Source organism: Leuresthes tenuis, unplaced genomic scaffold (assembly GCF_036924035.1).
Source record: "Leuresthes tenuis unplaced genomic scaffold, fLeuTen1.0.hap1 SCAF_8, whole genome shotgun sequence".
NCBI lineage: Eukaryota > Metazoa > Chordata > Actinopteri > Atheriniformes > Atherinopsidae > Leuresthes > Leuresthes tenuis.
Window position 1 is genome coordinate 15,989,001 of NW_027325362.1, and position 17,054 is coordinate 16,006,054.

At 40.2% G+C, this 17,054-nt stretch overlaps 2 protein-coding genes across 2 annotated transcripts in view; both read left to right on the forward strand.

Annotated features, from left to right (window-relative positions):
• Window positions 1-1,421: 1,421 nt before the first annotated feature.
• Window positions 1,422-3,095, forward strand: npy4r (neuropeptide Y receptor Y4). Its single transcript, XM_072390386.1, has one exon. It carries the CDS (start codon window positions 1,561-1,563, stop codon window positions 2,896-2,898), a length of 1,338 nt encoding a protein of 445 aa, XP_072246487.1. The 5' UTR covers window positions 1,422-1,560; the 3' UTR covers window positions 2,899-3,095.
• An 872-nt stretch (window positions 3,096-3,967) lies between these two features.
• mcph1 (microcephalin 1) overlaps window positions 3,968-17,054 on the forward strand; it is a 30,128-nt gene continuing 17,041 nt past the window's right edge. Inside the window, exons 1-13 of the mRNA XM_072391101.1 lie at window positions 3,968-4,060; window positions 5,792-5,856; window positions 5,946-6,037; window positions 6,131-6,249; window positions 6,363-6,447; window positions 8,434-8,545; window positions 8,626-8,757; window positions 8,857-8,937; window positions 9,692-10,792; window positions 11,973-12,088; window positions 16,311-16,348; window positions 16,498-16,660; window positions 16,767-16,844. Coding sequence (XP_072247202.1) covers window positions 5,823-5,856; window positions 5,946-6,037; window positions 6,131-6,249; window positions 6,363-6,447; window positions 8,434-8,545; window positions 8,626-8,757; window positions 8,857-8,937; window positions 9,692-10,792; window positions 11,973-12,088; window positions 16,311-16,348; window positions 16,498-16,660; window positions 16,767-16,844 — 2,151 coding nt within the window. The 5' untranslated portion in view covers window positions 3,968-4,060; window positions 5,792-5,822. The remainder of the gene's footprint in view (window positions 4,061-5,791; window positions 5,857-5,945; window positions 6,038-6,130; window positions 6,250-6,362; window positions 6,448-8,433; window positions 8,546-8,625; window positions 8,758-8,856; window positions 8,938-9,691; window positions 10,793-11,972; window positions 12,089-16,310; window positions 16,349-16,497; window positions 16,661-16,766; window positions 16,845-17,054) is intronic.

The window sequence follows — 17,054 nt, forward strand, 5'->3', positions numbered from 1 at the left end:
TCTCAGATTGAACTCTCATTTAGTATGTGAATATTTAAGCATATACAGCGACTGATGGAAGTATTCAGATATTTAATTTAAATATTAGTAAAGCAACAGAAATGCATGTTTTATGCATGTGAAGTCCAGCATGAAATAAACCCTATGTTCTGAGTATTAACTGCACCTTTTGGTTAAGGAATTAAAGTAAGAGCACTGGTCTGGTTACTGACTGATTTATCATGATCAATGTGATTATTAGATTATTGATACTGAAACATAAAGAATGTGTCTAAGACATGTTACTGTTTGAGCTGCTGCAGCTTTATGTGTGGAACGACTTTACAGTTTTAATCAGATGAATCTCAGGTGTCATCAGATGATTATGGGAAAGGAATGAAAAAGAACAATCATTTGCACAAATCTTTCAGCAGTTTTTAGACTTTTGATCTTAGATTTAAAGTGCCGGCTCATTTGTTGAAATGGACTGATGGTGGAGGGGAATCGCTATTTGTTGTAGTCTGAAATGTGACCCTAACCGTATCACAAAACCACTTTTTTAAAAAGATGCTGTAAGCTTAGAAGAATGGAAACCACTGATTTACTCCTCAAAACTATGTTGTATTCTAAGCCATTCAGACATAAGCCCTTGTTTAAAAGCCTTCTAAAACCTGACGTTTTTGTGGAAAACTTAAAACTGTCCATTTGTACATTTTATTTGTCGGCTTGAAGAAACTAGAAACCCCTTAAGAGGTAAAACCTTCAGCTTTTATTGAAAATGAATTAGTCTAACCTCATTTTTATCAATAAGGATTATTCACAGGTCTTTGAAAACGTTGTTATAATTAATTACATGTAACTCTCAAGTTTTTTATGACACTTCATGTCAAAGAAATTAAGTAAAAATGTTCCGTTTCAGCAACTCTTCAGCAATACTTTAGTGAATGTTCTGTGTTACTTATTATCATTATGTTTTAGGTAAAAGGGAACTTGTTAAGAACATCATTACATATCAACATTACTTGTGTGGTTTCAGTTATCTTGCATCAGATAGGGCTGATACTTTCTCATTAAACCCACTTATCCTCACAAGTAACGTGACAGTTGAGCTATCGAATCCATTTAGTATTCTAAAGGCATAATGAGCGCGTTAGTCTCTGAGCATTTGCCAAGCTGATGTACCACTCAATTCTGGATCTGAATTCATCCGTGCTGTTGCACTGCTAAAGTTCTGCTACGCCTTCTGTATAGATCTGAGGTGAACATAAATGTCTGAAATATCAGTAGATAGCTCACTGAAAAAATAAAAAGCACTTAATTCCCTGATGGTACTATGGAAATGGAATTCACTCTAGTCTTTAGGAAGCACAGGATTAGCTTGCTGGACTTGCTCCACTCATCGCTTCTCTCACAGAAGTATCACTTCTACGGGAACAGATCCATTGACCTAAAAGAGACATTGCTTTAAGTAAAGAAAGATTTTTCATGTCTGTGCTTTCTCTTTGTCTCAGATGCACTTTGTCGGAGAACTTGGATGGATGGTTAGATCCAGGGAGCTAGTGGCACTCAGGTCCTAGTGAGATGTCTTTGAGCGTCAACACAAGCCGGCCCTCTTTGTCAACATCGCCTCAGTTCTTCAACGCCTCCACCCCTCCATATTCCCTACCATGGGAGAAGGAAATTGCCGGTGATGAGTCTGTGCAGGAATGGCCTGAGAACAAGACCCAGCTCATCTCAGATTTCTCAGTTTTGGGGAATGATGAGCATTGCCATATGTCTCCTATCCTCACAACATGTCTAGTTGTGTGGTACAGCCTCACAATGGTGCTGGGGCTGGTGGGGAACATTGGCCTCATTTGCATCATCGCCCATCGCAGAGAGAAAGTCAATGTCACCAGCATTTTCATCTGCAACCTGTCATTCTCTGACATTCTGGTGTGCATCTTCTGCCTCCCCTTCACTGTCATATACACACTCATGGACCATTGGGTGTTTGGGTCGCTTTTATGTCGGCTGGTGCCGTTCATCCAATGTGTGTCTGTGACTGTATCAGTGCTGTCTCTGGTGTTCATTGCTTTAGAAAGGCATCAGCTCATCATTAATCCCTCTGGATGGAAACCAAGCATTCCTCAGGCCTACATGGCAGTTATTCTTATTTGGATACTGGCTGGCTTCACCTCCACACCTTTCCTAGCTTTTCAGCTGCTCACAAATGAACCCTATGCCAATGTAGCCCTACCACTCCATCACCAGCCTTCTCCTCATGCTTCTCTCAATGCATCTCTGCCTCAACCTGTCTCACATACATTCAAAAACTCATCTGTGCCTCTTAATTTGTACCGCTCCCTCTTTTCTTATGTCCCCACCTCTCCACACATAGAAGCCTGTGTGGAGCACTGGCCATCCCAGGAACACAGAGTTGCTTACACCACATGGCTCCTGCTGTCCCAGTATTGTGGTCCACTTTTATTGGTCCTTCTCTGTTATGTAAGAGTTTTTGTGCGGCTTCGCCACCGTAAAGACATGCTGGACCGTGCCAGGATCCCAGAGAGCCAGCGGATGACTCACAGTCGACGAATTAACATTATGCTGGTCGCGCTCATAACTGCCTTTGCTCTTTGTTGGCTTCCACTCACCATCTTCAATGTGGTGGCAGACTGGAACCAGGAGGCTCTGCCTATCTGCCATCACAACCTTCTTTTCTCCCTCTGCCACCTGCTGGCCATGTCCTCGACCTGCATCAACCCCATCATCTATGGTTTCCTCAACTCCAACTTTCGGCAAGAGGTGCGAGAGGTGCTCCTGCACTGCCGCTGTTTCCCACTAGAAGAAGAGTGTGAGAATTTGCCCATGTCCACATTGCACATGGAAGTGTCTCGCACCTCTGTGCCTCTCCACTGCAGGTGTAATTCTGTCTGATTTTCATGATACAACATAAAGAATGCCGCTATATAGAATGCAGTAATGTAAACTGTGCAGTTGCAGGACTAACTATGGCTGTTTGAACAAATAACAGTGCAGCAATTTTGTCAGTGGTTTAAAGTGAAGAGTGCATTAAAATATTGCTTTTTCTTATTCTAAAGTGTATAATTCTAAAAGTGTTTATTTCAACAATGGACCTGTTTAAATTAATCTGTTGCTGTATGTAAATTTCATTCTGACGGACTTAGCCTTTAGTTGTTTTTTTATTATTATTTGTACTTAATATGTAGACTACAGCATGTTTGACTTACACATGTTAAAAAATGTTTTCTTTTAAAGTAGACTACTGCTGTGAAATTCCTACATCCCATTATTTATTTTGTGTTTCTGGCATTTGTGCAGTGAAATCTATGTGACAACTTTTGCAGTAAAGAAAACATAGGTATGGTTTGTGATGATTATTTATTGTAATTATTAGTATTATTATTTCATGTGGTTAATTTAGCTTTGAATGAATTCATTCATTCATTGTATAGATGCAGCTTTTAAAAGAATATCAAAATCGTGTACATTTTTGGAGGAAGTGGCTGTAGAGATGGTCCAGGTCCCTCAAGTTATTTCCATGATAGCATGTCGATTTGCTTACTTGTTTAAACTGCATATCTATCTAATCCAGATGTTTGCTTTTGATAGTGTGGAACTGTAGTCATGCATATGTGACTGGTTTAATGATCCTGCTGCAGGCTGTCACTTAAGTAAAATGCTACTACCTCTAATGCCTTCCCTCATTCATTTCTTCTTGTGAATGTGACTAATACAATGGCAAAAAAAGAGAAAAAAAACAACCACAAAATCAGATCAAAACCTGTCCAAAATAATGTTTCCTCACACTCTATTGGCAGGAAGCAAATGTCTTAAGTGTCAGCACAATCCGAAAAGGATAAACAACGGATACTTTCGGACTTAGTAGGGCCCTTCATAGGGACGCCGTTCCACCTCTGACCCTTCGCTATTTAACGGAAGTGACGTTTTATCTGTTACCCAATAGTAGCCCCCATTTCCCAGAATTCCGTGTAATACAAATCGCACGCGCCAACAATGTACGTAGTAGTCAGTTAGTTATTTGTAACGCGCAATTTAAAACCCGCGTCCACCTAAAGTAAGTACACGATAATTACAAAAAAGTACCGGCTAATACGTCCTGCCATTTCTTTGTTCTACTAACAGCAAAAAAAGCGAAGACTCGCATGTCAGCATATTACGGAAGTATAAGCCACTGCTGCTCATTTAAGCGCAATGCTAACTAAACAATCACTAAGTTGCTAGCTTGACATATTAGCAGCGACATGTATGGTGATTACAACAAAGTAGCATCAATACAGGTGTTATTAGCTTGAGAATTATGTTACAAGTCAGTTAGAAAGTCATGTGTTTGATTTGAAGATAGTGCCAATTGTATTTACTGTGTTACGTAGAAACTAAGTGAAATGTTTAACAACCTTTCTTGGGTCACAGCTCTCGGAGATATCGGTTTAGTTTAGCAAATATCGACTCTGCTTTTTGCATTCACGAGGGAAATAATGTAATGTGATTTATAATCGAAAACAGTACAAAAGCAATACTGGTAAGAAGTGTCTTAAAAGCAGTGATTTTAAGTCACTGGTTTCTTATATTGAAATTGAAATAGCACAAAGACAACATATCAGACGTTTGAGTGAGGAAATTGAACTGTTTTTGGAAAATAGATGCTCTGATGAGACCAGCTGCTGCACCTTTGTAAGTGAGAGATTTTCCCATTCTTGCTTGATATAGAACATCTGATGCTCAGAGGGTCAGGGCCTTCTTAATACAGCAATATATATATATATATATATATATATATATATATATATATATATATATATATATATATATATATATATATATATATATATATATATATATATATATATATATATATATATATATATATATATATATATATATATATATATATATATATATATATATATATATTAGTTATATAACGCTTCAGTTACGTTCTCTGGATGACAAGTCTGGACTCCAGGCAATCCAGTATAGCACACTGCTATATTGTTGTAATATGTGGAGAATATGGGTTGGCATTATCTTGCTGAAATTAGTAAGACTCTTCCCTGGCAGTCCAGGCCTTTCTCCAACTCTTCCTGTGGGATCTAGAAGCATCCCCAGGCTAGATAGGACTTAGAATATTTCAAATCAGACACCCTCCTCTCCAATGTTAGGTCTCAAGGTCCTATCCATGAAAACTACAAACTCTGGCATTGTAAATGAGTTCAACTTTGTGATTGATGCAACACCTATGGCCAAATGACTTACATGTTATTGGTATTGCAAAAACTACAGTGTTCATACTAGTTACGAACAAGGCTATGTTTTAAATGATTGCATCCATTTTTATGACATTTTGCAAAGCATTAAAGCGTTTTGGAAACCGGGTTGTGAAGACCAGTCCTGTTGGCAGTAATTTGTAGTTGTGTGACATTCAAACGGAGGTCTACGCTTTCACAGGTTCAGATATGGATATGTCATTTCTAATTTACTGAAGTTATTTTCATTCTTTTAGGACTAAGCTTTTATGTTTTGTATAAACCGATAACCTTTTTCTAAATTCGATACGATGTATTACTGATTTTGTTTGATGATCTGATTACGTCAGCAGAGTTAATCACCCATGACTGTGCTATCTGATAACCTGTAAACAGAATTATTCCTGTCTGACTGAAATAAAAATATTCTATAGTCACAGCTTTGATCTTGACTCGCTGTCAGAATATGATTCCATATTTTTAGCCTTCCATTTTGATAAAGTGTCTTTCGATTTAATTTCTTTTCTTTCTTTTTTTTTTAGCTACCGTATCTTGAAGCTAAAGAAGCTAGTGATGACCACAAGCAACAACACTTCAGTTCTTAAAGGTACATTGGACGTCCGCTTCGCCATGACTTCCAAAATGAATCTTCCAGCTTGTGCTTTCATCCTATGACTTTGCTCAATGTGTCCGCAGATGTTGTCGCCTATGTTGACGTGTGGTCGTCGGACAAGAGAGCAAACTATTCAAAACCCTTCATTCAGCAGCTTCAGGAAATGGGCGCTGAGGTCAGATTGCGTTTTCGGATGATCGTCGTTTTCTGTGTTTACGCACTGTGGTTGCGTTTTCTTTCCATAACTCAAATGACTCTTCTTTTAAAGGTATCAAAGAGATTCAATAAACAAGTTACACATGTCGTGTTCAACAACGGCCATCCGGCTACATGGAGGAAAGCTAAGAAAAGTGACGTGCGGCTCGTCTCTGTTCTGTGGGTGGGAAGGTAAGAATAGGGCCTATTTTGTTTTTTTCAGCTTTAAACAATTATATTTGCAATGGATTGTGAAGAAACTTCTCAAGTCTCACCGTCAACTGTTTCTGTTGAAATGCGTCTAGATGTTATGATGATGGCGTATGTGTGGATGAGGACTTGTTCCCAGCCGTAAATGACGAAAGCAATCCCGTGATGAAGAACAGAAAAGTGAGTGGATTTATATTCGCACATGATTTTGATAAGGTAATATTTAGGCTGCGATCTGAAGCCTCTTTCATATATGCCTTATTGAGATGTTGTTTGTATCGTGTGTGAAAGTACGGAGGTGGGCGGTGAAAGTTGAGCCGTCACTTAGCTGTCAAGAGAGGTAGTAACCAAGGCAAAATGGGCTCATCTTGTGTGTGCTTACACATCTAATGTTCCTGTTTGACATGTGGGAATTACAAGAAGGAACAGTATATGGTGCAACCAAAGTATGAAAGAGGTTTAAAATAGAAAACGGTCTTGTAATAAAACAAAATTGATAAGGGACTTTATTCATCACTAAAGGGAAATTCGGTCCTCATAGCAGATTAGGTCCATAGGTGTATATTGTAATACAATAGAATAAAAATACTGAGGTAGAAAAGAAAAGAAAAAAAAAACACAGAATGGGACAAATAGTATACTATGAATATGCAACTAGAATGTGCAAACAGATAAGAATATTGTATAAATATGATATATAATATAAATATGGTTTATATTAGCACATATCGCATATGATATGAGGTAAATGTTCCAGTATTAGGAGTGGAGTGTTGAGAGTGCAAAAGGTGATGGGTACATTTAGTCCAGTTCTGTAATAGTGGCTCTGACAGAGGTAGATAAGTTGTGAAGTCTGATTGCGGTTGGCAGGAACGATTTCCTGTATCGTTCCTTAGAGCAGCGGGGTTGAATGAGTCTGTTGCTGAAGCTGTCCAGTTTGTCCAGTGAATTGTGGAGGGGGTGAGAGGGATTGTTCATGATTGCCAGCAGTTTTGCCAGCATCCTGTCATCCACAACCTCCTTCAGGGTGGCAAGCTGAGAGCCAACAACAGACTGATGAAACATCTGCAGCATCTTATTGCAGACGTTAAAGGACCTGAGCCTCCTCAGGAAGTAAAGCCGGCTCAGGCCCTTCCTGTAGATGGCTTCTGTGTTAGTGGACCAGTCCAGTTTATTGTCCAGTGTGACACCCAGGTACCTGTATGCTGGTACCATCTCAAATAGTGCTGTTTTCAACAAATTAGGTCCTTAGGTGTATTCTGCACATGGGCACAGGTACATCCACACATCACATCAGGTCTCATGGGTTGAAATGTATGGAAATCTATATTTCATGGGTTCATAGTTCATAGTTGTTCACATAAAACAAATGCCTCTAAAATATTGAAAGAACCAGTGTCTTCTGTATCTCAATGCATTCTATAAAATGATCTTATTTTCATTCTAAACCCTTCTTACTGATGTTACATTTCTCAAACTGCCCTGTCCTCTCTTGTGGTTTCACTCTTCTCACTCCAAAAGCCAAGTTATTTGGCATTACACAATCTGTAACTGTCCAGAGCTCAAATTTATTCAGAAGCACCATGTTCCGCCAGCTCAAACCGATGTGTGCGTACGAAGGGAGAATCCTTCAGCTTAAAGGAGCGCCCACATTTTTCAGAATTCTTTTTCTTTCTTTTTTTTTTTTGTCTTCACCATCTTATTATGCATAAAAGCAAGATGTGAAGGTCCCTACATTTGATGAAATTAGAATTTATGAGCTTTTGATTTCAATATTAGCATTTTTCTGATGAGAGTCGTGATGCTTTGAAGCAAGATCTATTGTTTACCTTTTTTTTTTTTTCTCATTTGACTTTAAAATACAAGATATCTTTATGTTTAGGATTATTATACTGTCTTAATATTCTACCCAAATGAAGCCAGTTTTATCAATGAGTCATTTATACAGTTTGAATGTAGTAGAGAAGCTATTCAACACTTTTGAATTTATCCTCCAGACTACTTTGAACGTCTCAGTAGCTTTTGAAGTTATATAAGAGAAGCAGTATTTTATAGGATGATTAAAATGTTCTTTGTTTTGTCTGAAAATATATCTAGTCGTCTGTCCACTGCTCTGCTTGCTTTCCATTCAAATTTCCATTGTTTTTTTGTTTTTGATCCATGCAGCATCGTTGCATGTTGCCCAAAGATTCTCCAGAGAGGACGACTGAAAATGACTGGCGCATGAGGAAAAAATTAGACAAGATGATGAAAGATTTAACTCCAAAACAGCCCCTGGGTAAGCAGTTTTAACAGCATCCGAGTGTTTTCTTTACAACGACGGTATGCAGTGACTCATATGCTTGTTTTTCTACACAGTTACTGATATGTCGCCCATTATTATCGACCAGGAGAATGGAATAATCTACAGCCCTGCTTTAAAAAGGTCCGATTACATGGCGCAGCGTTTGAAAGACATGAAAGACAAACAGGAAAACCTTTCACCTACAGGTATGAGAAGCTGCAGCTGGACTGGTTTTTGAATCGACTTAAAACATTTTAGGACTTTTGAAATGACGGCAGAGTGAATCAAATGTCACTGCCTTTCAGCTTCACAGATGGCTGAATCCTGCTCGCCTGTCGGACTAAAGCCTTCTCTTGGGAGCACACCGACCGTCTTCAAATTTAAGTGTAAGAACACTGGATGTGATCTATTTTCTATTGACCTTCTGGGAGTAATGTAATTCTTCGTCAGTAACCCCTTTTTTTTTTTTTATTTCTCTTGAGTTTTGTAGTGCAGTCTTTAAGTTTTTATGACGCGTGAGCTAAATTTAAGTGCACGGAAATGAAGGGGAACATCATTGGTGTATTGTGTAAAATCTCATCGGGAGGTCTGCAGGGCTTCAAAAGAAATTTGTGATCTGGAAAAACCAACAAAAGAGCGTCATCATCCAAGATGAAAGAGGAGATTCCTGCGCTGAGTTGAAAAATGAACTTTTTTGTGTGTGTTAGTGGAAAAGGGCCTCGTATTTCCCTACGGACACACCTGTCAATCACCCTGGATTGACAGGGACTGTCAGACACAATTTATACCAGTTACTTGCAAGTATTAACATAAAACTCACATAAAGCAGCTGATATAACACAATTTTGTGATTGAAAAGGTGCTGGGTAGATTAGCAACGACGACAGTGCAGTGTTGTTTCTTTTGAAGCTGCCATTTCTCATCACAGCTAAGAAAAATGCTCTGCTCTCTGTATCTCGCAACACAGAGTTCTCTCCTCCAGCGTCTTGTTAATTTCATTCTTCACAGTTTCCAAACTCACCGCGAAACAGTATAACGAACCAAAACTGGCTGAAAGACGCTTCAAATTCTTTTCAAAGATGCAGCTGACCATTACATTTCAGTTTCTGATTTGACTTTATTTTTTTCTCTAACATGCAGTAGATGACCAGTCGGATGACGATTCCAGCGCTTCTGTTGCCGAACTTGGTTGCTCACCTGATAAGGAAGAGGGGAGATCGTATTTTGACGTTAAAGAGCACGGCTGTGTTGACTCTGCGACGCCCTGGCTCTCACCTTGCCATGATGTGCCAAAACGGATTGCAAGCGTGCCGGATTGTCCCAACTTTAAGGGCAAAGAGGATGAAGACGGGAATAAACAAACAAAGTCGAGAATAAGTTCAGCCAGGAAAAGGGCAGCAGAAAAATTCCAATCTGCGGACTTTTTAGAGAGTCCTTTCAAGGACAGATCTGACAAGAGCAAGAATGTTCATAAAGAACAAAGCCAGTCACTGTCCCCTAATAAATCTGAAAAGGGAAAACAAAGAGTGACAGACACTGAATCCCATATTTATCCTGACACTGTGAATTCTTTAAGTTGCCTTTCATCATTAGCCATGTCAGTTGATGCCGCCGCAACTATAAGGTCAAAGGAAACTTCTGTCCTGTCAGCCAAAATGGAACAGAAAACACCCAAACGATCTAGATCGTCACTCTCTGCGCTGGTACGATCTGCCACTCTACCCAGTGAATGTAAAAGATTTGCCTCTGGCTCCACTGAAGAAGACAATGACGTGTTTGAGGATTATTTCTCTCCAGCGAACCACAAAAGGCCCATTTTGCCTAACCTGCCCATGAAGGGCAACATTCAGATCCCCTTTGAGTTGGGCTCTGTCACAAAGAAGAGAAAACAAAGAAGTAAAATCTTTGGATCTGAAACTAAGGGCAAAAAGCCCCAGAAACTGGAGGAAAGTCAGAGTGGTAAACATGTCGTTCAGCGACCTGACGCCACCAGTGAGCCTCAAAGTGTTCAACAACAGGATGTAAAAACTCTCACAGCACTGGATAGTCCCACAGACAATGTAACACTAATGGCTGAAAGGCGAAGACAAAGCACCGTGGCATTTCCAAGCTCCACAAAAACCACAAGTGATGCAGGAAGATGGAGCACAGCATCTACATCAGGGCTGCAAACGGATGATATCACAGTATCTGAGCTGCAGAAAAACTCTGATTTCACTGTCCTTTCTCACACCTTGGAAAGTGAGTAATAAGGATGTCGATAACTATGAACCCAGCACTTGATTTCCAGTCCTTTCAATCTGGTTTGAAAATAGTAATAATGTTAGCGCTTTAACAATGGTGGAAATGTGTTTATATGTATGTTAACCTTGAGTAATAGTTGGTTTCAGGAGGCTGAACATAGTTGGTCTCATCTGGCATTAGTAAATGATTCACTGCTGTCAACTTAAAGCAGACCTTTTATTTCTGAATGTTGCATCAAAGAGATGAATAAAGAAGTTCCCTGAATAAACGAGGCCTTTTAATATGAATTTTAGAAACGCATACAAACCTACGTACAGGACAAATGACAAATTACAGGAAAAGGTATCTACGGGTCACTGCTTTGTTTAAAGGTGTTCTGGGCGCTTGTGGCCTTTACAGAAGCTTGACAGGAAAGGGTGCAGAGAGGTTGGGAAAAGACATGCAGCAAAGGGCCCCAACTCAGGACTTGAAGCCTGGCTGGCTGCTTGGAGGAACTATATCCTCTGTATACGAAGCGCCTCCTTAACCAGTCGAGCAAAACGACAAGAGGACCTTGCCGCTCTTTGCAGGACACTATGTTGCAAGGTTTGTAGTTTGCTTGTAATTAACCTAAAGTGTCCTGCACAGCATTAAAGAGCGAGAAGGACCTCTCGCTAAAGAGCTCAAAAATGTAGGTTCTCACCCTTGTCTTTACTGGCCTTTTTGGAAAGGTTCTCGCTCAGATCTCAACTGAGGCCTTTCTGGGGGAGTATTTTGGCTATTTTCTCTGATCTCCTACAATTCCGGGAAAGGATTCTTTGACTGTAAGACGTTCTAGTTGGAACATTATCGTTGAGCACAGTATGTCTATCAAAGTCCAAGGTTTCTTTAATGTTAAAAATCTGACTTAAGCAAGTCAAATTTGATTCTTATTCTTAAAGATAATGGTTTAAGTTTATTTCCTAATAAGTTGAACTGAATAACCTCTTACTTATCTTGAGAGGGATTCTTGCAATTTTGACTTGAAAGATTTAGTTTACTGCTCGGTGTAAGTAGAACAGAACAGAAATGAACAGACACACACCAGATAGCATCAGCTGTATGATTGCTTCAGTGACGCCCCCCCCCCACCCACCCCCACACACACACACACACACTCCACTCTGTTTTAAATTGTTTGTCTTGTTTTCAAATGTAGGTGGAGGAAATGAATGCACGGCTGCAGCTGGTTTCACAGAGATCCCCTCTGAAACCGAAGAAAATTACAGAAAGCACTTCAGCTTAGGTCTTCAGAAAATGGTCAACAACACAAAGGTAAGGGCACCCATTTTGCACTAAATTATGTCCATTTGTACAACGCGGCAGGTAAAGATCGAGAAGAGGTTGTAAAAACAGGATGTTGCACACGCAGAGTCGTCTGTGTGAAGATTACTGATTTATTGGCTTAAATTGTTGACTGACAGACACGCATTGATTCAACGTGCAGTATTTATTTGGACATCTGCATTTGGAATGCTAACTGGACTGCATTTTTACAGTATTCATCCAGACTTGGTGACCACACAAAGCACTTTTACAGTAAAACGCCACATTTGCGCACATTAAATGCAAATTTCAACAGCACTCTGTTCCCTTTCTTGCACTTACTTGCACATCGATGAATGATTCAGAGGGGAGTGTGGCCATTTCAACATGTGGCCTGGGAAGCCAGGGTTCAAACCACCACCTTCCAACTGACAGATGGACTGTTCTACCGCCTGAGTCACAGCTGCCGCAGTCTGAGCTTTGTGCGTTGCATTGTTTGTCTTCCCTCATCGCAGACATACACCAGAGGGAACACAGTCTAAAGAAAATGTACATTTCTGTGATCTAGGAAGTTTAAGACGTAAGCTAAACATCAGCTGTGTTTGTGCAAGTCCCATTCAGGTATTTCCTCCTTAAGATCATACGCTCCCATAACTGTAGGCGTTTGATGCATCCAGATAAGAGTTTCTGTGTCTGGTCCTGAGGGTTTCCTTTGTTTTGGCTCTGTGATGGCAGTGTCACTTCCTTCTTGTGAAATGCACCTGCGGCTCTGTTTTCGTTACGCCGGTAACCTCAACAAGCTGTCGCTGAAAAAGGCAAACACTACGCCGCGTCCTGGGGGACCTTTTTTTTTAATCAGTTAGTGTTATTTTAGAACCTGATCAGAGATGTTGCAGTTGGTCTGGTCATATTGGAGGCGATCCGGCCAGTATTTGGTGAACACGGCCAACTGTAATAAACACTCGTCTCAGTAACCGTTTTAGAGTTTTGTCATTTGAAACTGCTGGTGAAGATTTGTGATGTTCTGGGTGAACAACTGAAAGAAAAAGGGGAAAGAAAACCCCGCAAATGTAATTATGTAATGATATTTGAAGAGTTTGTCTAACAGTTAGGCTAAAGCTAACTACAGAGCCTCAAGATTCTCACTCAAGTTTCAAACATGTTTACATGACCATTAGGGGTGGCAAAAAAAAGGGGGGGGGGGGGTGTATACAGTATATAGTATTAGAGAAAATCTAGTCTAAATGTTAGACTTTCGATATGCATTTTCAGCACGTTATTCTGAGCACAATCGTGTGAAACTGAGCTGCTCAAAACCCGACTAACAGGCCCAGATAACGTGGATAGGATTGGAATCATTCCTGCAACGAGACTCAAACGGGTTGCAGCGCTCTGCTCCTGCTCCAAAGTCTTTTTTTTTTTTTGGTAAAATCAGTAGAGCTTAAGTATGAGTTATTACAGCCAAATCTCCAGCAAAGCTGCCCTTATTCACATGTTGTTCCGTTTATTTCATCAGACGGTTAAATACGTCAGGAACTATCAGCTTATAGTTACTTAAAGCATTTCAGGACTGTCTCGCAGCTCAAATAAAATCAGCTACTTGGACGGTGATTTTGTCTGATGATACTGCAAGCAGCAGGACGCCGTGGATCTTTTTTATTTTTTGCAAAGTCCACAGCGTTGCGGCGTTGGACGTGTATGTTTGTATGTTTTGGGAGCTGTGGCTTTCTCCTTGTTGTCCCGTCATGTGATCCACTGATGTTCAGTGATCTTCTCACGATCGAGACCTCAAAATGAATGTTAGCCAGTGAGACTCCTTAATCTGCGTAAGTTCACCCGAGATCCTTTGCAACCTCACAGGCACGTTACACACCTCGGTCACTTTGGCAACATTTTGAACTTGAACTTCCTCCATTTGCACACATTCTGTCAGATTGATTTGCAGAAATCTGCTTCTTTAGAGATGATTTTGCCTTTCTTTTTTTCTTTTTTTTTTTTGTCCAAGGACATTTTTCTGAGGTCCTTTCTTTCCGCTTTGCATTTCCAAAAGCATGTTATTAAAATCAGACTTTTCATGGATCCTAGTTCTTTAAAAAAAAAAAAAAAATTTTTAAAGTCAGAATCACGTCTGATTGTCAGATTGAAACCACCTGACCTGTAATTTTACCATTAAGTTAACAGCTAACTCCCGAGGTTTTCTGCTTCCTCTGCTTATGTTGCTCTTAGATATGTAAAGTTAAATATTTCTCTCTACTAACGAATAACCAATATTTTTCTCTCATATATGTGTAATAAAACCTTTTCTACCGTTCCTTTTTCGTGTGGTATCTTGCAAGGATGCAGTTCCTTTGAAAGATTATGATTAGACTGTTGAAGTATTATCAGCTGTAGTGGATAAAGCTCTAAAGTCGTCTGTCTTTAGATTCTCTAAAATACATTTTGATGGCCACTCTCTTCTCTCGGCCTCACTTTAAATTGCTCTTTGCCGCAACAAGTTATGATTTGTAATAACTGATTTTAATTGGCTATCCTTGTCCATTAGATCTCAAGCTTAGCAGAGATTAAGGCCTTTTTTCTTTCTTTCTTTCTTTCTTTCTCTTTGCTCTTTGATTGTCCGAGCAGCGGAACAGGGTTAGTTTCAGTGCGCACCAAACAGTAGCCATCAAGGAGACCCAGTCATACAGTGAAGAATTTCCTTCATTTGTGCTCAGAGGCCGTGCTGCCGTTCACACCAGCTCCTTGTCAGAGGCTCATTATGTGCAGCTCATTCTCTCCTGTGCCTTATTCCTGTGCAGCTGCCAGAATCTGTCCACTACGTAAGATACGGCAAGAGCCCTTCAGAGGAACTGTCGTAACAGCGGCCCACATTTTCATTTTTGAAGAAACTCAAAATGAGCCTTTTTTATTTTGTCAGTATCGACAACACGTAACCCTTCTGTGGCTCAATAAAGTTGGAATTGGAATAAAAAAAAAAAAAACCACAACGTTTTGCTTTGAAGAGAAAAGAGCGGCCGAACAACCAAGAGGAAGTAATAATCTGGGAATGTTATTAACTGAGTGACTTCTCACCCTGCCGTGTCAGGGGTGGTGTGATATTTGACATGCCTGGGTGTGGCTCGTGGACTGTTTTGACACCTTTGTGCTCAGCAGGCCTTAACCCCTGACTTTCAGCTGTGAGACCAGATATCAGAGTGTGGCAGGAAAAGGGCTTGGTGGTGCTGTTTGTGACTGTCGCCGAGGTGTTTGTGTCGATGATAGCTGTCTGCGTTTGAGCCGCAGTATGCGGCCAGATGGGCTGCAGTTATCAGGGTAGCAAATACACAGTGTTGCCTTTATGTTTGATTTTAGGCTAACTTTTGTTCTTTTTTTTTTCCCCCTCTTCTGGTAGATTCGCTTTGCCCCCATACAAGTGCAGTTTTGGAGAAACTGACAGATTGCACCCTGTGATTTCTGCTCCGATAAAACGCGAGCCAAGACTCTGTTTTTACCAACGCTGTCAAGCTTGCTCTATTTATATTTCACTGCCAAATATGTGGAGGATGTGACAAAATCCAGTTTGTTTTTCTTACGTTGGGCTGTGAGGCTGAGAAGTACCCAACAGAAATACTACACTGAACACAGATACTAATTTCAACGCGCCTGAACAACATACTGATTAAAGGGGAACTCCGGCGTTTTTAAACCTTGACCTTATTTCTGCCATAAAATACGTTCATCTACTCACTGAGAGCAGTTTGGTAAAAGTCGGCGTCTTTCGGAAGATATTTAGATTCTTCGAGATCCATATAATGGAGTGAATGGTAGACGATGCAGCCTCTAAATAAAGCATTATCTGTCTTTATTTCACCAATACCTTAAGATGAATTAATGAATGAACGTGTACTATTGCACTGTTAGCTCATAGCTGCTGTGTTGTTGTTATTGGCGGGTATCGGGGGGTTATAGAGGGCTTTCTACACACTCGCCTACTGGGATGATGTCATCGACGTGCGCTGCTGCAGCACAGTTTATTTACTCTGCTCTGTGACAGTCGGCTAACTTCACACGTAGTTTGCTACTGATAGTTTTGTGCAACATGGCAGGATATTTATCAGATTTTGAACGTGGACGACAACTTTGAGTACGATGGAGGTCCTTACCATTCCCCTTTAAACTTTAAAGAATGAAATGCATTTTTTGATACATATGCACATTATGCCTAACCAATTATGCATGTTGATCTTTGTTTCAGGCCATGAGGACACTGGTCATGACAAGTATGCCCTCCGAGTAAGTCCTGCTCATTCAACTGTTCGTTTAGAGATAAATGTTGTTAGTTTCATGCTCCTCTGAATAATAGGTTAGCAAATGGGCAAAAAAAAAGATGACCTGCGTACATGTCTATGTAGGATGCTTTCTAACCTGTTCGCTTCTTGTAGGAAGCAACACACTGTGGTTCAGGTGGTGAAAGCACTGGGTGGATTTTCAGTTGTTGACCGAGTGTGTGAGAGCACGACTCACGTGGTGTCTGGGGGACACAAGCGGACTCTCAACATCCTGCTGGGCATAGCGCGTGGCTGCTGGATCCTCTCTTTTGAATGGGTATGGAGGCTGAACAGGCCATGACATTGCATGACTTAATATGAAACAGATGAGGTTGTGTTAAACAGTTTATATATATATATATATATATGTTTGCCTTGAATAGATTCTCTGGTGTTTGGAGCAAAGGCAGTGGATTCCAGAAGAACCATATGAACTGTCAGACCAGTTCCCTGCAGCACAGGTGGGTACTGGTCAAGTGGACATTCAGGTAGTATTAGTAATAGAGTCCATGACAACAACATTACCCAGATTAAACGTCACTGTACTCATCACTGTATTTTCTTTAAACCGATGTATGTTTTCAAATAGTGCAGATAACTGACATGATGTGAGCCTTTTCATTTGTAAGAGTAATTTTAACCCAGTTAAAGCATTAAAACTTTGTTCACGC